The 22,548-nt window shown below is 35.9% G+C and overlaps 1 protein-coding gene across 1 annotated transcript in view; it reads left to right on the top strand.

Moving 5' to 3' along the window:
- TMEM232 (transmembrane protein 232) overlaps window positions 1-22,548 on the top strand; it is a 320,858-nt gene that overhangs the window by 147,139 nt on the left and 151,171 nt on the right. The window contains 1 exon segment of the mRNA XM_063665126.1: window positions 6,702-6,880. Coding sequence (XP_063521196.1) covers window positions 6,702-6,880 — 179 coding nt within the window.

Genomic DNA, 22,548 nt, shown 5'->3' with positions numbered 1-22,548 from the left:
TTTAAAGTTTGGTTTTCCATATTACCTACAACAAAATATGGGCATATAATACCTCAGTTCTCTTCAGTTTATTCTGTTGAATATTTGTTTAATATATGTAATGATCAAATATGATGATATATGCAAAATAACAATTTCACTTATATATTATGTACATATATAGTGATACATATATCATCATTATCATTATTTGTATTACTATAGTATAACAATATTCTGAAAATAGTGTCCTAGAATTCTTTGTATCCTGCCATCCAAAAGTATATTCCTAATTTTTCCACCCCTATCTCTATTGTTGTCTCCTCTGAAGTTCACGAGTCCTCATGACTACCCTCTCTTTTGACACCAGCTGCAAGTTTGGGAGTCTCCAGAACCACCCTCCCTTCTAACACCAACTGCAAGTCTGGAGATCCCTAATACATCACTCATGTTTGATAATTTGCTAGAAGGACTCACAGAATTCAGCAAGGTCATTTTACTCAGGGTTATGGTTTATATGTGAAAGGATATAAATTAAAATCAGCCAAAGGAAGAGGTACATAGAGCAGAGTCCAGGAGAGACTCAAGTACAGAGCTTCCCATTATCCTCTCCCAGAGAAGTGGTGTGAAGAACATTTACTTCTAGCAATGATGTGTGACAGTATACATAGAGTATGGTCAACTATGGAAGTTCACCCAAGCTTTGCAATTTACAGTTTTTGGGGGGGGCTTGGTCACATACACTTGGTTAACTGCCTGCAGCATGGCTGTCTCTAGTATCTGGCCTCACCAATGTTCAAGCTTATACAATGTGGCCCAAGCCACCCCACCATGAATCAAATTTTGTAGAATAAACTATTTAACATACCCAAAGACCCCAGGTAAATAATGTCATTTTTATTAGTCAGGACATTCCAAGGCCTATGAGATTATTGCCCAGAGCCAAGGACAAAGGCCAACCCTCTCTTTGAGCATGGTTAATTCTTTAGTGCACCTTTTCCAAGTCCAAACTATCATCACTTTGCTTCTAGATTACTTCAAAAAGTTAAATGTCTTCCTCCTTCCCTCTTATATTCCATAGAGTCCATTTTCTACCAAGAAGCGAAAAGGTAAAATGTGACAGTTCCTTTTCTCATTTAAAAAGCTATAATACAAAGTAGCAGACATATAGGATGAACAAGTCTAGAGAGCTAATGTAGAACATGAAACTTATAGGTAATAAAATTGTATACAGGGAAAATGTACTTTTTACTAGTATTCTATTGAGAGAGGAATGAGTTGTTGACTAATATTTAACAAGCATCTTATGATTTTGAATTAGTAAAAAAAATGCCATGATAGTTATTTGTTATACTAAGAATAAAATCTAAACTCTTTTCTATGGCCCACAAATTGGCTGTGATCATTCAGAGGGTACCTAAGTAAAGGTCATACCTACCTGACATAGTCTTGTCCCATGACCCGCAGGTGTCTTGTAATACATTCATTCTGTATTTTCTCCCGTTTCTCTAAACTAGCAAGCTATTCTAGGTTCAAAGCCTTTGCATTTTTCATCCTCCACTCTTGAAAATGCTTTTCCCTTGTTCCTTCAATGATAAACTCTTTTTCATCAGCTACATCTTAGCTTGAATATCAACTCCTCATGGAAGTTTTGCTCTCATTCTGTCTACAGCAGTTTTCTTCTCCTAGTCATTGTTGGTCATATTACCATCTTCTATTATTCTCATAACATTCATAATAAACTGATACTGTTATATTTACTTTCTTTATATCTGTCTCTGTCCATTGGAATAAAGTATACCAAGAGAAGCAGTTTGTCTTTTTCTTTAGTACAGAGAACAGTGGCTGGCATCTAGCATTCACTCAGTAAATATTAGTTAAATGCATGGCTGGCTGACTGGTTCTTGTCCAACCATTAGTTTATTGGCATTGATCTAGTTCCTTCAACTCTGCATGGCATTGCATAACATCAGTGTTTTGAACCACATTCTACATTTGAATTACCTTTAAGTGGCACATTTGATTTTGTAGTGTCATATTATATTTGACAGAATTGCAAAGGCTATACTCATTTACACTCATTCATATAAGTAGAAATATTCATATTTTGCTTTCACTAAATATATGAAACGTAAATCTCTTCAGTGGCAATTAAAGGCTACCAAAGGGTTCAAACACTGGAATAAGGCATTACTAATACAAAGAAAAGGCATAATATTGATTTTCAAGTACAGTGGTGGTTTCTTAATAAAATTTTTGAATTTATTAAGAACTTGTTTTGGTTTGGCATTTTTATATCCTAGGATACTGCCTGCTTAGCTGCAGACATAGACATATTTTCTCTCAGTATATTTAAAGTGACATCTTTGATAGCTGCCACAGGGTCACTCAAAGCAGAACAGAAGAGTGCCTTATGCTACAGCTTGGTCCCTTGTTGAAACATTTCATAGCAGGCATGCTTCTCAGCAAATGTCTAGATGTGCAAATTAGAATGTGGTCTACTTTTTATGACAGTTGTAACACATACCATCTGTCTTTATAAGGTTTTTTTCTTCATTAACTGTCAGTCAATTGGATGTAATAAATTCTCCCCGTGAATATTATTCATCAGCAGCACTTCAATTGAGTTTAAATCAACAGGTGAACAGCTCACTTTTAAAAATATGAATGGAATTTAAAAGGAATTATGACTTTCTAAAACATAACTATCAGAATATATTTTATGGGTTATCATTGATCTTGTGGATTCTAAAACCAAAGTGTATTCATTTTGATAATTCAACTATTGTAGTTTTATAAAATATTGACCTTCAATAAGTAATAATTTTAAATATATAGAGGAAAGTGGTTTGTATGTATTTTTGTCAATCATTTGTGTTAATGTTGAGAGCCTGTAAGTAAATGTAGAAATTAGTTAAAATTCACTGTATGTTTTATTTGTAATATTGTTCAAAAACTTATTTTTTCTCAGAGGCTCACAATCCAGAATTATTAACTTAAAAATTAATGTGTTTTCTTACTTATATTGACTTCAAGCTAATGACCCACAAATCAACAATCTCAGTCTTGCTATTTTACTTGCATTCTAGCCATATTTTTACAACAAACTACGGGACATTGAACATTACAGTCTCCCTTCCCATGCCACATTTTCCAAATAATATTTATCTTCTTTTTCTTAAAAGTGACTCTTCTATACACTCTTCTCATTTCTTCAAGCGGTTTTATTATTGTTTCAGTCTCCTGAGCTTAAAAATGTACTTCTCCTTTCCCCTTTATTTCTGCCTGTTTCCCCATAGCTAAGAAGTCCATTTAGATCTTCTCCACAGTGTCTTAAGTTTCTGTCCCTTCCTTGCCAATCTCCTGCTGCCCATTGCAGTAAAGACCTAGATTACCTCGTAAAACTCCTATATTGGTTTCTCAGTTTATTGCTTGAATAAACATGACATTGCATTGAGCAGACATAACATTACTCCCTTCCTCAAACATCTACCATTTAATCTGATCCCCTTTATCTTTATCTAGCTTTGGTACCTTATCTATTTTTTTTTTTAACCATAGCTCACTGTAGCCTCAAACTCTGTGGCTGAAGTGATCTTCCCAACACAGCCTCCTGAGTACCTGGGACTACAGATGTGCACCACTATGCCCAGCTAATTAAAAAAACAAAACAAAACAAAAAAAACTCTAGAGATAGGGTCTCGGTATTTTGCCCAAGCTAGTCTTGATCTCCTGGCCTGCCTCAAGCAATCCTCCTGCCTCAGCCTCTCCAAGTGCTGGGATTACAAATGTGAGCCACCATGGCTGGCCTCTTATTTATTTTTAGTATAAACTGTCCACCTTAGATTCATTTGAGATTCTTACTATCATCTCTTCCCTTCTCTGTCTGTATAACTAACTCACTACTGGGGGCCATATTCCTGACCTAAATGTCTTGATTTGCTGTGGACTTTCCCAGTTTTGTCCTTGAAAGCTTGTGTTCCAAGAAACCCTTCAGCCCCAGGCAAAGGGACGTAGTTGTTCTCTCTACCTACTTCCCTAATTCAATTAACAGATTTTTATAAATTAGATCTACTGTGTTGTAGGTACTTTGTTGTAGGCACTTTGCTATATGCTAGGAATATCTGAGTGAATAAAAGATATTCTCTCTTCTCCAGTAGTTTAGAATCCATAGGTAAGATATGCAATTACAATATGATACAATACATCAGGCACAAGGGCACCTAGCTAGCCATGGAGATTCAGAGAAGGATTCCTAGCAGAAAGAATGCAGGAGAATCGATAGAAGCCAGGTGTAGTGTGGAGTTAATTTTGGACAGAATAACTTCTGGTTAAGTGAAAAGTTTATACAAGAGCTAGAAGATTAAATAAGATGTGTATTCTAGAACTTCAAGTAGTTTTGTCTGTTTTTAGTGTATTAGCAAGAGGGGTGGGAATAAAGGAGTGGTGATAGATGTGTTCCAAAATGATGTCATATTAGAAAGACAGACAGTAATTGCCTGGACATGCGATTTGGAATTTACGTAGGGACAAATGGCAATCCTTTGCTGAGTTGTGAGTAGAGAAGTAACATAATGAGATTTAGAAAGGTCAGTTTCCACAACATGGATTAGTAATGATGAAGCAGTAAATAATAAGACAGGAAGATGAAAGAACTAGGAAGCTATTACAGTATTTATTCTCAGAGCTAACCTTTTATCAGATATCCTTCCATTTGAAATACTCGCCCAGTATCTTCCTCTGCACTTTTCCCAAATTTACCTATTGGACAAGTCTTGTAAACTCATACTTTCTCCAGTCCTTTCCTTACTCTTCTAGCCCTCATTGATCTCTTGCTTTTGCGATTGTTATATCAATGACCATCATCTTTTCATTTAACAGTTACCCTCTAATTTCTCTTACAAATTATTCTCATGTCCCAGACTTGCCAATTACTTGAAGATACAGATTATCTTTTTCTCAACTTAGTCAAGACTATTCACAAAGAAAATGGTTTAAAAAAACCCCAAAACCTTAAATTTGGGCTTTTTTATTATAGTCCAGACGTTCAGTGCAAAAATATTAATGCCATTCATTCAAAAAACTTGTTTTATATTATATGTTATTTCAAATATTGTGATGTCTCAATTTTAATTAGTAAAGTTCCTATAAGGAGAAAATGACGTTTCAATAATAATTGGCTGCTTAACTGTAGCTTCCTACTTCCAGTTTATACTTTCTCTCCTAAAGTTCCAATAATAGAAAAGGTAGATAATGCCTTAAAATTGGAAACTGGATATATGCCTTCCTCCTATTACTTGTAAAATATGTACATACTTTCTCTTCTGCCTCTTTCTTTCAAACTCTTTCTTTCCTATGAATGGAATGGAAGGTCATGACTAGAAAGAAAAGTACTTGTGTAAATTGGAGAGACTGTGCTGCATGGGACAGGATTAGACCAGCCTTTACCTGCTCTATCATTCATTCAACAGCTGTCTGATGCCAGGGAGCTTTCTAAGCAAGTTCAAGTTTATATGTTCCCTTTTATTATTCTAAGTATATATAACATCTACATAGCAGGATTGTAGTGAGAACTAAAATTGGACCACATAGTTGGTACCCCCCCCCGTGTACTAGCTATAATAATAATGATGATTATTATTAACCTGCATTATGAAAACTAGATTCATTTGGAAAAGTTGAGGATTGTGACTTTTCATGTTGTGCTTCTATCTTTATTCAGGAAGGGCAATAATCATCAATGGACTGTCACCAGGGTTTTGGAGAAAAGTGCAATATGGAATTTAAAGGGCTTTAAAACTCTTCCAGTTCCCTTTCTGAACCATTTCCTCTTCTTATTCTTCTTACCTGCTTCACATACTCAGTGTTTTCATGTTGGTTTTTGGCTAAGTTCATCTCTTCTATGATAACTGTATTATTTTATTCCCAAAATTTATTTCTCCCACATCTACCTAAATTGGAATTCTTTCTTCCTATTACTGCATAGCAATATACAATATCTAGGTAAGAAATAATTACTATAAAGAGTAAATAGAAATGTCTTTCTCCTTTCTCTAAGGAGAATACATATTTTGAAAGTGGAACTTGATAATGTATATAAATTGCTAATTGCTATATAAGTTCTAGAAGAGGAGTGTCTTTGAGTTTTTAAATCTCTGTTTTCATTACTTTTTCCTATATTCCATTTGATTTATTTCACTATTATTGAAATGAATTTTTCAGCTCATAATTATAACAGTAGTTTTTGTATGCTTTTCACATGATTTGAACATTTTCTTCTTGGTTCAAATACCATGTTTCATAATGTTTGACTTTTTTAATAACAGGAAGTATTTTTCTAGTTTCTCTACTTTATTATAAAAATTCACCATGGTGGTCTGTGTTCATATTCCTTTGAACAGATTCCTCTTTACTTGAATTCTAAGAATTTGTTTTGTGTATGTAGTTTACAGTTTACCCATTTAACTTTTAAATTTATGAAGTATACCAGTCAGGTGCAGTTTTTCTTTTCATGTGGTTAGAAATTTTAAAATGATCTGTGATCTGTTTTAAATGTAAAGGAGAGAAAGCAGTGAAGGGTCAGAAATTTTCACAGCTTAGAATTTCAGAGTTTAGAATATTATTATGAATTATGGTAAAATTGGTTTATTCTGTTTCACACAATCATGCTTTAGCAAGGTGAATAAAATGATAATTCCCAAAGACTTTTTCTTTTTAAACAGGTGATCAAGTAGTCTGGACTGGTTACTATGGCTTAGTGTATAACCTGGTGAAAATTTCATGGGAACTTCAAGGAGATGAAGAACAGGATGGACTTAGAAACATGATATGGCAAACATTGCAGAAAACAAAGGATTACGAGGAAGATGTACGAATCCAAAATGCAATCAATATAGCTCAGGTAAGGTAAAACACTGGGCAATAAATATGTACATCTATCATTAGGAAGCATGGTTGTCATTTCTCTCCATGGTAAAAGGAATGTCTACATTCAGTGAGTACTAGCGACTTACAGTTGAGAATAATATTTTTAAAACTTAACACTGATCTATTTTTGATTAAAGATAGGAGAGTTGAGCTCTAGATGGTAGTGTAAAGGCCTCCAAAAGTCTGTAACAGAATTAAATTCATTTAACACATCTAGGGAAAAGTACACCTCAGTAAGGGGTGATTCCACCATAGAACTCTAACTTGGTGGGAAATTCTGATAGACATGTTAGGTACACTAGATTGAAGTAGCATGTTAAGCCATGATTCTTTTTCTCTTTTCTTGATGAAGACATTTAGAAAGTAATGGAAGTTTTAAGGAGCATAACACAATCCTCTAATTTGAGGGCTATGTTAGGATGAGCTGTGAAAGAGCTGCATAGGGGCACTTTCACTACCTCATAGCAAGGGCTGCCAAAAGAGGCAGGCTATGGGTAAGATTCAAATAGGAGGGGCAAGGGGCGTTTTTATGATGTAGCTTTTTATGATGTTAGGAATCCAGAGACCTATTCTCTCACTTGAGCATTTCCTCCCTTGTCTAGTTCAGTGACCAGAAATACCAGGAAGAAGGCTGAACACAGCCATATCATGACACTGGACTAGAGAAAGGGTAAAGGTGGTCTTAACTTCAGTGATTTCAACACACATAGAAAATAAATAGGTAAAGGTAAAAGTTCCTTTGTTGGATTACCCACTAGCTCCAAGACTCTTCCCTCTCCTCTCAGCCTGCTTGACTACTATATTTGTAAATCAACCTATATCTCCTAGCCTTCTAAATTATAATTTAGAAGCTTAAAGGGCATCCTGTAGTTAGTGAGAGGACACAAGAACATTCTATTTTTATAATTTGGGTAATAACACATTAAACAACTACCATATTAAAGGAAAAACACACAGAAACATCTGTTTTTTTCAATGCTGTATCCCAATACACACAATAAGTGCTCAATAAATATATGTTGAATGAACATTCCAAATGGGTTCCCTTTAAATATTAAAGTACATGCTATAGCCATGTTTAATAATTAAATTTAATATTGATTAAATTAATGGTAAAATTATTTTTAAGATAAAAATAAAAATAAGTTTATTATTAAAAATGACAAAATTAAAGAGTAACATCTGCAATTCTTTGGAAATTAAACATGCCTTGATAAATGATATGGTTTGGCTGTGTCCCCACCCAGTCTCATCTTGAATTGTAGTTCCCATAATCCCCAAGTGTTATGGCAGGTACCTGGTGGGAGTTAATTGAATCATGGGAGTGGGTTTTTTCCCATGTTGTTCTCATAATAGTAAATAAGTCTCATGAGATCTGATGGTTTTATAAAGACAGTTTCCCTGCACATGCTCTCTTGCCTGTTGCCATGTAAAACATGCCTTTGCTCCTCCTTCACCTTCCACCATGATTTTGTGGCCTCTCTAGCCATGTGGAAATGTGAATCCATTAAACCTCTTTTTCTTTATAAATTACCCAGTCTTGGGTATTTCTTCACAGCAGTATGAAAATGGACTGATACAGTAAATTGGTATTGGTAGAGTGGAGTGCTGCTGTAAAGATACCTGAAAACGTGGATACAACTTTGGAACTGAGTAACAGGCAGAAGTTGGAACATTTTGAAGAGCTCTGAAGAAGACAGAAAAATGTGGGCAAGTTTGGAACTTCTAGAGATGTGTTGAATGGCTTTCACCAAAATGCTGATAGTGATGTGGACAATGAAGTCCAGACTGAGATGGTCTCAGATGAAGATGAGGAACTTGTTGGGAACTGGTGTAAAGGTCACTCTTGCTATGCAAAGAGACTGGCAGCATTTTGCCCCTGCTCTAGAGATCTGTGGAACTTTGAACTTGAAAGAGATAATTTAGGGCATCTGGCAGAAGAAAATTCTAAGTGACAAAATCCTCAAGAGGAAGCAGAGCATAAAAGTTTGAAAAATTTGCAGTCTGAATCCCATTTTTTGGGAAGGAATTCAAGTCTGCAGCAGAAATTTGCACAAGTAACAAGGAGCCAAATGCCAATGACCAAGACAAAAGGGAAAATGTGTCCAGGACATGTCAGAGACATTCCCAGCAGCCCCTCCCATCACAGTCCTGGAGGCCTAGGAGGGAAAAATGGTTTCCTGGGCTGAGTCCAGGGCCCCCCTGCTTGGTGCCCTGCATCCAAGCCACTCTAGCCATGGCTAAAAGGGGCCAAGGTACAGCTCAGGATATGGCTTCAGAGGTTGCAAGCCCCAAGCCTTGGCAGCTTTCACATGGTATTGGTCCTGCAGGTGTGCAGAAAACAAGAATTGAAGTTTGAGAACCTCTGTCTAGATTTCAGAAGATGTATGGAAATGTCTGGATGCCCAGACAAAAGTTTGCTTCAGGGGCAGAGCCCTCATGGAGAACCTCTGCTAGGGCAGCATGAAAGGGAAATGTGGGGCTGGAGTCCCCGCACAGAGTCCCCACTGGGGCACTGCCTAGTGGAGTTGTGAGACGAGGGCTGCCATCCTATAGATCCTAGAATGGTAGACCCACCGAGAGCTTGCATTCAGTGCCAGCCCATGAAAGCAGACAGGGGTGGGTCTGTCCCCTGCAAAGCCACAGGGGACAGAGCTGCCCAAGGCTGTGGGAGCCCACCTCTTGCATCAGCATGACCTGGATGTGAGACATGGAGTCAAAGGAGATAATTTTGGAACTTTAAAGTTTCATGACTGCCCTATTGGATTTCGGACTTGCATGGGGCCTGTGACCCCTTTGTTTTGGCCAATTTCTCCCATTTGGAATGGGTGTATTTACCCAATGCCTGTACCCCCATTGTATCTAGGAAGTAACTAACTTGATTTTGATTTTACAGGTTCATAGGTGGAAGAAATTTGCTTTGTTTTAGATGAGACTTTGGACTTGGACTTTTGAGTTAATGCTGGAACGAGATAAGACCTTGAGGGACTGTTGAAAGGGTATTGTTATATTTTGAAATGTGAGGGCATGAGGCTTGGGACGGGCCAAGGGTGGAATTATATGGTTTATCTGTGTCCGCAACCAAATCTCATCTTGAATTGTATTGCCCATAATCTCCACATGTCCAGGGAGGGACCCAATGGGAGGTCATTGAATCATGGGTATGGGCTTTGTTCCATGTTGTTCTTGTGATAGTGAATAAGTCTCACAAGTTTTATAAAGGCCAGTTCCCCTGCACATGCTTTCTTGCCTGCCACCATATAAGCTGTGCCTTTACTCCTTTTTCAACTTCTGCCATGATTGTGAGGCCTCTGCAGCCATGTGGAACTGTGAGCCCATTAAACTGCTATTTCTATATAAATTACCTAATCTCAGGTATTTCTTCATAACCATAATATAAAAATAGGGTAATACAATAAATATTAGAAAGAAGTTAATTAATCTATTTGTAAGCACTAGCCATTGTTTTGTGTGCTAGCAATACAGCTTTAGACAAGGAGATAAATATTATTTTAAATATAAAGTTTGGATCAAGGAGACTGTCAATAAACTTGCAAATTAATGAATTAAAATATCAAATGGTGCTATCTATACTATGAAGAAAACAAAACAGGGCAAAGCTACTGGAATGGGATCAGCGAGAGTAGGGAGTGGATGCTTCACCTGGAGTGGTCAGAGAAGGGTTTCCAATGAGGCATTATTTGAAACGAGACCTAAATAATGAGAAGGAAGTATCCATAAAAAATATACTTTGGTAGAGAGTTTATGGATATAAAAATGTGTCCTGCAAAGGCTCTAAGAAAAGAATTAGTTTGGTGTGTTAAAAGAGCAAAAAGACCAATGTTTGCTGGCCTCTGGTAAGGGAAGCAAAGAGTGGTAAGAGATGCAGGTGGGCAAGGAGAATTGTTTTAAGATGGCAATAGTAGCACATAAGTAGTAAGCTCTAGGAATAATTTTTTTAATGTTTGTAAAAAATAAGAAAAAGTTTAAGTTGAAAGTACATTTAGAAAAATAAAAGCAGACTATAAAAAGCATAGAACTGATAAATCCTAAAATTGTTTCCTTGGGTAAAATAAAAATAAGACATAAACTATTTTGGACTAGCTAATATAATGGAAAAATGAGGAAAACTTTTGTTAATCATAAAATCCAGAAGGGTAAAGGGAATGTGATTATAAGAAAGCAATTGGAAAATGATTATAAAAGGATCAGTTTACAACTGTATGCTAATATATGTGAAAATATAGTGCAATAAATGATTTTCTAAGAAAATATAAATGATGAAAATTGACTGTAGAAAGGATATAAAAATCTTAACAAGCAAGACTTAGAGAAATTTGCAAGTGACCTACTACATTTGTTCATATGAATATCAAGGACAAGACTAAGATATTCATTAATATCGCTAATATTTAACGTTGTTATTGACACACTAACCTGTGCACTCATATTTAGCAGGTAACTGAATATATGTTGGGTCATAACTGGAGAATGTTTAAACCAAGTTTGTCATACCAAAGCAGTAGGTGAGAGTAGCTAAACACTTGGGAACAGAGAAAAAATAATTCCGTTTAAATTCCAACTCCACAGAATCTCTTTATACAGATGGGACTTGGAACAAGTTATTCCTCAGCCTTAGTTTTCTTATTTTTGAAAACTGTATGCCAAGGGATATTTCTAATGCTCACAGACAGGGATAGTAACTGAAAATCACATAAGAGACAGGAAAGCTGAGTGATTTTGAGAACACAGAACCTACAGCAAAGGTTGCCTGGGTTCAAATGGCTGTTCTACCACAGAGTATCTAAGTGACCTTCGGCATATTTTTACTTCAGTTTCCTTCTCTGAAAATGGGGCTAAGAACAGTATCTAATGCATAGGCTTGTTATGATGACTAAATGAATTCATGTTATAAAACATTTAAAGTTTTTGGTAAATAAATAAAATACTGAGATAAAAGTTATTTGTTATACTCTAAGTTATATTACTTCTCAATATCTCTAGAGATTACACTTTATTATTGTGCTGTTAGAACTGTAAGAGGAGAACATTTGCTTTTAATAGAAAAAATTCAACAGCAAATGTTGATGAATTTCAGATGAAGAAAGTGAAAATAACTTAGCAAAATATTTGGAGGAAGTAGAGGATAAGTAAGCTATGAAGTAAACCGATGAAATTCTTTTATTGTGGTGCTTTCTTACAGGTGTGCTAACTGAGGCAAGCTACAAATCTTCATGAAACTATGAGATAGCAGGCTTGAAAAAAGTTTACAACATTGATGGAGTAGACATGCTTTAGGGATTTCACTAATGGCTTTATTTATCTGTTTCCAAAATAGGTGGGGAAAAATTGGGTTGGTATTTTCTCTTCGGGCAATGAGGATAGGTGGCCACCCTGATCTCTACAGGTCCAGCACTTGGCATTCCCCTGACTAAGCAGCCTGAAGAGAAGAGTTGATTTTTGGGAAGAGTAATTGTTCTGTTTTGGGTTTATGCCTTTTGGAGACATTTATGAGTATGCTGACCAAGCATTCCAATTTGCCCAGGTTAGCATGGGTTCATGCCTATTGTCCCAACTTTCTTACTAGTCATAAATTAATTCACTTTCAAAAGTTTCTCAATTTGGATGGCAAATTATTGATCTATCTTATTTTAAGTTTTCCATTACACAGTATGTTGCAAAATCTGGACTTGCCAATACTAAACTCTTTTTGTTAAAGTTTAAATATTTACAGCTTCTTGGTTTTTCTAGCTCTGATTGAATGAACATATATATTTTTCTTCATATTCAAAGAAAACCATTTTGAAATTGGCCATTCATTCTTCATAAAATACACGTGATTTTTTCCATTGATGCTTTATCCATATGGCATCCTATGATATTTCAAAGTGCCAACAAACACTTGTTTTTCTTACATCTTATTTTGAGGCAAGTTAATCTGTTTGTAATCAGGAAATACACGTTTTTCTGTCATTGAAAATTTCTGGTTATTTCTAGCTTTCACAGGTGCAATTATCCTAATATTCCTAATGTCCTGTTTTTAGATAATAATTATGGATACAAATTAATGTTAATAAGTAGGAAGGGCAATTAATAAATTTAATCTGCCCAGTTTATTATCAAAGCATATGGATGGGCCATTACTGGCAACCCCAAGTATCTATACTCTTGATACTTCATAGAAAATAAGACCTTAAACTCTTTGCTTTTTAGCCATAAGTACAATTTGGAATAATAATCCTTAAAGAATATTATCTAAACACAAGAAGTTCATCATTTTCTCCAGATATTTTATTTTTTTCTTGGAAAAAGACAATCACAGAGCTGCCCACTTGAATTATACTGTCTTGAATTTCATGGACGTGTTTTATGCAACTGTGCTTCAGCTTTATCCTTGGTTTTGGATTAAAAGCCCCAAAATAAAAGAAAAACAAAGAAAATTAATGTATTTATTTCAGTGATGGCCACTATATCACTCAATATCCCCATTATTGGGATTTAGGAAATAAATCCTCTTTAGTCTTATGCACTCTATGAACCTTATTACTAATTTTGTATAAACTGTTTGTTGGACCTTAAAAAAATTACAGCCTAATTTTTGAACAATTCTAACAGAAATAGAAAATGGCATATAGTCACCTCACCCAACCTTATTCTTTTCTTTTTGTTCTGTTTCCATGATTCTTTCAATTATTTGTATTACTCTCTAGTCTTCTTATAACTATTTTTATATGCTACTGTCAAATCACAAATGGATTATACTGTAACTAAATAAGTCAACTCAAATTTATCATTTCTATAATTATAATTCTATTTATATGCCATTTTCAGAGCCAATCATTTGATATAAGATATTCTTTTTTCTTCAAAATTTTAGTAAATATCTATAGATAATTACATTTGAAATTCATAACTCAATCAGACATAGCAAATATATTTTAGATATTAAATACAAGCAAAGACCTCATTATTTGAGTAGTCAGTGCTGAGGATTAACAAATAAACAAACACATAACCACTACCTGTGCTAATTTGTTTTCAATGCTTAGAAGACATTTAAAGGGTGTTTTCATTTATTTTAAATATTAAATGAAGGGGGAAAGTTAGCTTTTCTCACAGACAAATCTATATCAGAAATTTCTAAAAGTAGTTATATTGATTTAGGCATAGTATATGTTTAAGAAATGTGTTTAATTTGCATTGAATACCTTAACTAAAACACACAGTTAACTCTATATCTATTTTATTTAAAAGTTAGCTAGAGATAGAGACATTTGGATTATTAAACAATAGACTATATGATTTATGGACATAAATGATAAAGTATTTAACCTAGTGACTTTGAAAAAATCACTTTAGTTTGAATTCCCTTACTTAATATTAAGACACTACAGATATATAAAGTACAAAATTATACAAACTTTTTCACCAAAATCAGAAAAAATATGAAATAAATATTTATTGAGTATTTACTGTGTCTTTTCAGCCTAGCTGAATTCTGTGCAAGATGCAAAGAAGTATAAAACATAACCTTTACACATAAGCTTTATTGTCTCATCCAGAAAGCACATTCTCCAGAAATAGACAAAGACTAATACAAAAGGACGTAATATATGTGGCTAGCTGCATCAAAGTTCATGGCACTCAGGAGCCCAGATAAATGTTTGATCCCTAACTTTTTTTTAATATTAGTGGGAATGTATTATTGTCTTCTTCAAGTATTAAATAGTACTTGAGGTGGAAATTTAAATTGTAAGTTGGATTACATGATGCAAAGTGGCAGGGTCAAAGAGCATCTCGCAGATAAGAAAATGTCATGAGCCATGCAGAAATAAGAACACTGTGAAAAGAACATTGTAGGTTGACTTGCCAAGTTGGGAAAATAGCTTGGATTGAGCATTCATGGGCATTAAATCTGGAAGGTTTGTTTGCATTACCAGGCTAAGGTGATGGAGACTTAGGTGGTTTCATGGAATCAGAGATGCTAAGTGGAGGAATTAGTTGTGGGGGAAAATTGTTGGTTCTAATTGAATTTATTTGTTTGGTAATTTATGTTGGGTAAAACTTAAGTGTACAATTTCCTATAACTTTTTTAAATAATGAATTATTGCTTTGGAACTCATGGTATGTTGTTAGAGTAATTATTCCCAATTTATTCATTGCTCTCTACAACCACACTTTGCTCATTCTTTCCACACTCAAATTCTTGGCTTGACTATATTACTTGATTTAGATAATAGGCAATGGCACATCTTATACAAGGAGATATTTTAAAAATATTTACACATTGGGGTCTTCCCTCTCTTATTCTCTTGGAACCCAGTAACTGCCATGTCAATAAGCGCATTATCCAGCTGGAAGATGACAGACAACGTGGAACAGACACGCCATTTTAACTGATTTACTCCCAAGCCAGTCCCCAGCTGCCCTAAACTCTGACCACAGACACAAAAATAAACTCAGCTCAGACCAGTAGAACCATTTTCTGTTCCCAGCTCAAATTGCTGACCTGGGGAACTATATGCTAAATAAGTGGTTGTGTTAAGCCTCTTAGTTTTTGGTGATATTTTTACGTACAAAAGGGTTTTTGATAGAAAGCTGCATAAATGGGATTTTAGTCTGCTATATTCTTCAGTATGAATATTGTTTCTTTCTTTTATGTGTCATGTTTAAAAAGACACTTATGATTGCTAACATTTGATATTTACTGTATGTCATCTGATAAACACTTTATGTGCATTATTTAATTCTCATAAAACCGTATTTTATATATACGCATTATATATATATATACCCCCACATATACACACACACACATTATGGTCTTGATTTTACAGATGAGGAAATTGAAACTTTAAATGAGAACAGTTTTGTTTTTTTTTTGCAAGGTGAAGTAACTTGACTATGGATACATAGCTAGCTATCTGCAGTGCTTGAATTCAAACTCATATGTGCTACTTTGATAGCCAGTGCTCTTAAACATTCTTCCCAGTGAGTTATTCCCTGTATGAAATTCTTGAGTTATTTTAAGAAAATCTACAAAAGCAAAAAATGAATATTAATAAGGGTAACAAGAAGATAAAAAGGATTGTTAACATTTCTTACTACATAAATTTTATGTAATAATTTTGCTTCTGGCTTCATTATACTTCCTTACCACTTTTTCTTTGTTCCGATTCTTCATTTACATTTTATTCTGCTATAGTACCTATGGCACTCTATAAGTTGTTTTATAATTTTAATAAAATGGTAAATACACATGCACAAATAAAATAATGGATGATTAAAGTTGGGATTATAACCAGCTATGAAAATATGAGAAGATTTGAAGGGCTAAATTATTTTTTCAGATTTATTGGCTGGAGCTGGGTAGCATAGTGCTCACCTGACTGTAGATCTGGGCTCAGCATGGATTGCTGGACAGCCAGTCTCATTGGTATAATGTGAAAAAGTCACTGTGGTTTAAATTTGCATTTTCTCGGTAATACAAATATGTTGAGTATATTTTCACTTTTTATTCACCATTTAAATTTTCTCCTTAGTGAATTGCCAGCTCGAAAATTACTTTTTTTTCTCTTGGGTTTTCTATTTTATCAATTGTTTGGAGATCTTTGTAAATTCTGGATATAACTTCTTTCTTTAATAATTAGTCAACACTGCTTTTGTTGCTATTGCTCAAATTGTTCCAGCTTTGGCCATTGGAAAAATTTTCAGTTTGTTCCTTGTGAACCTTTCACATTATCCTAATCATTGTGTTGATAGACATGTAGGATATATTCAATTTCAAGCTATTATGAATAATCATGCTATAAGCATTTTTGTAATATCTTCTGATGCAAATGTTTATGTGTTTCTGGTTGGCCCATATGAAATGGCTGATATTCAAATGGCTTTTGTTGTCCAGAACTGTAATTTCATATGGCTCAATCTAGTATTGGGTATGGAAGAGGAGAATGACTGGATCATATGGAAGGTCTATATTCAACCTTAATAGATCATGCAAAATAGCTTTTTAAAGTGTTTGAAAGTTCTAGTTGCTTCACAGCTGTTATGTGTTGACTTGTGTAGCTCCCAAAAAGATATGTTATAGTCCTAAGCCTACTATCTCAGAATGTGAATCATATTTGGAAATAGGGCCATTGTAGTTGTAATTAGTTAAGACAAGGTCATACTGGAGTAGATGGGCCCCTAATCCAATAAGATTGGTGTCTTTATAAGAAGGCAATCATGTGAAAACAAAGACACAGGGATAGAGCCATGTGGAGACAGAGGTAAAGACTGGAGTGATACATTTACAAGCCAAGAAATTTCAAGTATTGCCAGCCATCACTAGAGGCTAGAAGAGAGGCATGATTCTTCCTCTAAGCCCTCTGAAAGAACCAGCCTTACCGACATCTTCATTTCAGGCACCTAACCTCAGAACTGTGACATGATAAACTTCTGTTCTTTAAGTCACAGATTTTGTGGTACTTTGTTCTCACAACATCAGGAACTAATACATAATCCTTACCAATACTGAAAAATTTTCAGCCTTTTTAATGTAGACATTCTGATGGATATATAATAGCTTTCATTGTAGTTTTAATTTGCATTCACTTGTGACTAACGAAGCTGAGCATCCTTTTGTTTGCTTATCGGCCATTTTGATATTCTTTTGGTATAAATTGCCTGCTAGAAATTTTGTCCCATTTTTAATTGGAATTTTTTACTTTTTAATTTGTGGGAATTTATATATATATATATATATATAAAATAAACCAGCTCTTTGTTAGTTTCAAAATATTTTCTTCTACTTTTTTGTTGCTTTTCATGCTGTTAATAATTTAATTTCATGAATAGAGCTTTAAAATTGTAACGCCATTCATTTTTATCAAATTTATCCCTTATTATTAGGGTTTACTTATGTACTATTTAAGAACTATTTTCCTACCCCATGGTCAGAAAGATATCTTTCTATATTATCTGCTGGGAAAAATGGTTAAGATTAGGATTAGGTTTACAATTCATCTGAAATTGATTTTTTTTGTGTAATGTAAAGTAAAACTCTATATAGTTTTTTCTTTGTGATTATCCATTTGACCCAGAAAAGTCTGAAAAGGGGAAGAGCCACAATGGCTGACTAGATGTAGCTAGGAAGACCTTCTTTCACCAAGTTACTAGACCATTAAGAAGGTTGGCATACTCTGAGCAGATCCCTGGAAGATCTAAGAGTGGACAGAGGAAGAATGCAGACCTTGAGCAGCTGGGAGGAAGCTGGGAACCCTGCATGGGGTTGCCAAGAAACAGGACTCATTCCTGGCCCCAGATGGCCCCTAGAGGTGGGGTGAGTTAAACAGGCATGGGATAGCTCACTCTTGCCATGGACCTATAGAATCCTAGCTGCAGGAGACCACATAATCCCCAAGGACATTTGAGCTGGCAGAGATAGTTGCTTGGAGAGTTGGAAGGGATTTGGCAGTAGATTTGGTGTGGGAATGGCTGTAGTGGAAAATGGCCAGGGATGCCCATCCTCCAAAGTTTACCATGCTTCTCTAGGTGTCTTTGGCCTTTATTGACTGTTGGACTTGTACAGAACAGGGCTATCTTACCTGTGGGATGAGGCTAGTCTTATCTGAGCACCCCCTTGTCTGCTGGCCTCTCCCCAGGTCCGTGCCTTACCACACTCACTTGCAGTGCAGCCTCAGATGCTCAACTGAGGTGCTTCCCTGAGGGCACCACCATAGCTCCTTTGCCTGAAGACCCTGCCTAATAATTGGAGAGTTCTGCAGATGGGCTTCCAGTAACACCCACTTATAGCCTTCTGCTACTGCTCTGCTGGTTGTGCTGTCACCTACAGCTTTTCCCTGCTGATTTTCTGGCATGCACACTGCCACACAACCATTGGTGCACATGTACATGTACAGACCTTGCCATATCACTGCCCTGATGCTTCTGGTACATAAGAGTGGGCCCCACTGCTACCACCCCAGTGAAGCACTTCTGCTGGCATCCCCCATCAGAATGATGTTGCCAGCAGACCAGACCAGAAACACCTTGGCCACTCCAACACAGCAGGTACCCAACTTCAAGTAGCTGGAGAACAAAGGCATGGGCGTGGTCCCAGCCACCTAGGGTTAGAGCATGCAGCCTACAATTGCTGATCTGCACTTTGGCTACCTGAAATAATTCAGAAACAAAACCAGTTAATGAGACCAAACATATACCACAGTTAAACCCTCAAGGAAATCAAAATATAAAAGCAAAAGCCCATCCAAAGCACAGCAACTTCAAAGATTAAAGAAACATCACACCACACAAATAAGAAAGAACATGTACAAGAACTCTGGCAACTCAAAAAGCCAGAGTGTCTTTAATATAGTTTGGATCTATGTCCTCACCCAAGTCTCATGTTCAGTTGTAATCCTTAGTGCTAGATATGGGGCCTGGGGGGAGGTGATTGGATAATGGAAGAGATTTCTAATAGTTTAACACCATCCTCCTAGTATTGTTCTTGTGACAGAGTTCTTACAAGATCTGGTTGTTTAAAAGTGTGCAGAACCTCCCCTCTTTCTCTCTTCCTCCTTCTCCAGCCATGTAAGATATGCCTGCTTCCCCTTTCCCTTCCACCATGATTGTGAATTGCCTGAAGCCTCCCAAGAAGCCAAGCAGAAGTTGCTATGCTTCCTGTATAGCCTGCTTAACCATGAGCCCATTGAACCTCTTTTCCTTATAAATTATCCAGCTCAGGTATTTCGTTATAGCAGTATGAGAATGGATCAACATTAGTCTTCTTACCTCCAAATTACCACACTAGCTCTCCAGCAATGGTTCTTAGCCAGACTGAAATGGCTGGAATGTCAAAGATAGAATTCAGAATCTGAATGGCCAAGGAGATCAACAAGATTCAGGAGAAAGTTGAAATCCTATCTAAGAAATCTAAGGAATTCAGTAAAATGATATATGAACTGAAAGAGGAAATAGCCGTTTTAAGAAGGAACAAAACTGATCTGATAGAGCTGAGAAACTCACTCATTAGAAAAATTTCATAACATAATCAGAAATATTAACAGCAAAACAGATCAAGCTGAGAAAAGAATCTTGGAGCTCAAAGATGAGTTCTTCAAGTCAACTCAGTCAGACAAAAATATTTAAAAGAGAATAAAAAGAATGAACAAAACCTCCAAGAAATATGGAATTATGTAAAGAGAACAAACCTATGACTTATTGGCATCCCTGAAAGAGAGGGAGACAAACAAACAACTTGGAAAACATATTTGAAGATGTCGCCAATGAAAATTTCCTTAACCTCACTGGAGAGGATGATATTCAAGTTCAGAGCAACTATGTGAGCTGCTATACAAGATGACCATCATCAAGACTCTTAGTTATCAGATTCTCCAAGATCGATGTGAAAGAAAAATTGTTAAAGGCAGCAAGAAAGAAGAGTCAGGTCACTTACAAAGGGAACATCATCAGGCCAACAGCAGACCTTTCAGCAGAAACCCTACAAGCCAGAAGAAATTGGGGACCTATATTCTGCTTCCTAAAAGAAACAAAATTCTGTCGGGCTTGTAATCCCAGCACTTTGGGAGGCTGAGGTGGGCGGATCACCTGAGCTCGAGTTCAAGACCAGCCTGGGCAACAATGCAAAACTCTGTCTGTACTCCCAAATACAAAATATTAGCTGGGCGTGGTGGTGCATGCCTGTGGTCTGAACTACTCAGGAGGCTATGGTGGGAGGGTTGCTTGATTCTGGGAGGCAGAGGTTGCAGTGAGCCAAGATTGTACTACTGCACTCCAGCCTGAGTGACAGATTGGGATGCCCTCCTGAAAGAAAGAAAGAAGGACAGAAAGAAAGGAAGGAAGGAAAGAAGGAAGGAAGGAAAGGGAAGGGAAGGGAGGAAGGAAAGGGAGGAAGGAAAGAAGGAAGGAAGGAATAGAAGGAAGGGAAGGAAGGAAGAGAAGGAAGGGAAGGAAGGAAGGAAGAGAAGGAAGGGAAGGAAGGAAGGAAGAGAAGGAAGGGAAGGAAGGAAGGAAGAGAAGGAAGGGAAGGAAGGAAATTCCAACCAAGAGTTTCATATCTAACCAAACTAATCTTCATAAGTGAAGGAGAAATAAAATCATTTTCAGACAAGTGAATACTAAGGGAATTTGTTGCCACCAGACCTGCCTTACAAGAAGTCCTTAAGGGAGTGCTAAACATGGAAATGAAAGACTGTTACTGGGCACTACAAAAATGCACTTAAGTACTTAGACCATTTAGGCCATAAAGCAACAACACAATCAAGACTACAGAACAACTGGCTAACAACACAATGACAGGATCAAATCCACATATATCAATATTAACCTTGAATTTAAATGGACTAACTACCCCACTTAAAAAGTACAAAGTGGCAGGTTGGGTAAAGAAGAAAGACCAACTGTATGCTGTCTTCAACAGACTGATCTCACATGCAAGGATACCTATAGGTTCAAAGTGAAAGGATGGAGGAAGGCCTATCAAGCAAATGGAAAATAAAAAGAGCAGGGGTTGCTATTCTCATTTCAGGCAAAACAGATTTTAAACCAACACTGATAAAAAGGAAAATAAGGGCATTATGTAATTATAAAGGGATCAATTCAACAAGAAGACTTAACCATCCTAAATACCTATTTACCCAACACTCATGCACCCAGATTCATAAAAGAAGTTCTTAAAGACCTACAAAAAGACTTAGATAACCACATAATAATAGTGAGAGACTTCAACACTCCACTGACAGAGAGATCATCAAGGCAGAAAACTAACAAAAATATTCAGGACCTAAACTTGACACTTTACCAAAAGGACCTAACAGAAATCTACAGAGCACACCATCAACACCAGAATATACATTCTTCTTATCTGCATATTGCACATACTCTAAAATAGACAAGATGCTTGGCCATAAAGCAATTCTCAACAAATTAAAGAAAAAGTACAAAATCATACCAATTATATTCTTGGACAATAAAAATAGATATCAATACCAAGAAAATCTCTCAAAACCATACAATTACATGTAAATTAAGCAACCTGCTCCTAAATGATTTTTGGGTGAACAATGAAATTAAAGCAGATATCAATAAATTTTTCAAAACTTATGAAAACAAAGATACAACATACCAGAATCTCTAGAACATAGCTAAAGCAGTGTTAACAGGGAAGTTTATAGCACTAAACACCCACATGAAAATGTTTAAAAGATCTCAAATTAACAAGCTAACATCACACCAAGAGGAACTAGAAAAACAAGAGCAAACCAACCTTAAAACTAGTAGAAGAAAATAACCAAAATAAGAGCTGAACTGAATGAAATGAAGATGCAAGCCCTCCCCAAATAAAACCCCAAAAATCCATACAAATGATCAACGAAACCTCTATGCGCACAAACTAGAAAACCTAGAAGGAATAGATAAATTCCTGGAAACACATAACCTCCCAAGGTTGAACCAGGAAGAAATCAAAACCCTACAGAGACCAATAATAAGTTATAAAATTGAATCAGTAATAGATAACCTAACAACTACAAAAAGCCTTAGACCAGGTGGATTCACAGCCTAATTATACCAGATGTATAAAGAAGAGCAGGTATCAATCATATTGAAACTATTCCAAAAAATTGAGGAGGAGGAAGTACT

Source organism: Pongo pygmaeus, chromosome 4 (genome assembly GCF_028885625.2).
Source record: "Pongo pygmaeus isolate AG05252 chromosome 4, NHGRI_mPonPyg2-v2.0_pri, whole genome shotgun sequence".
Classification (NCBI taxonomy): Eukaryota; Metazoa; Chordata; class Mammalia; order Primates; family Hominidae; genus Pongo; species Pongo pygmaeus.
Note: the sequence above shows the minus strand (reverse complement) of the source record. Positions and strands in the feature narration are given on the sequence as shown.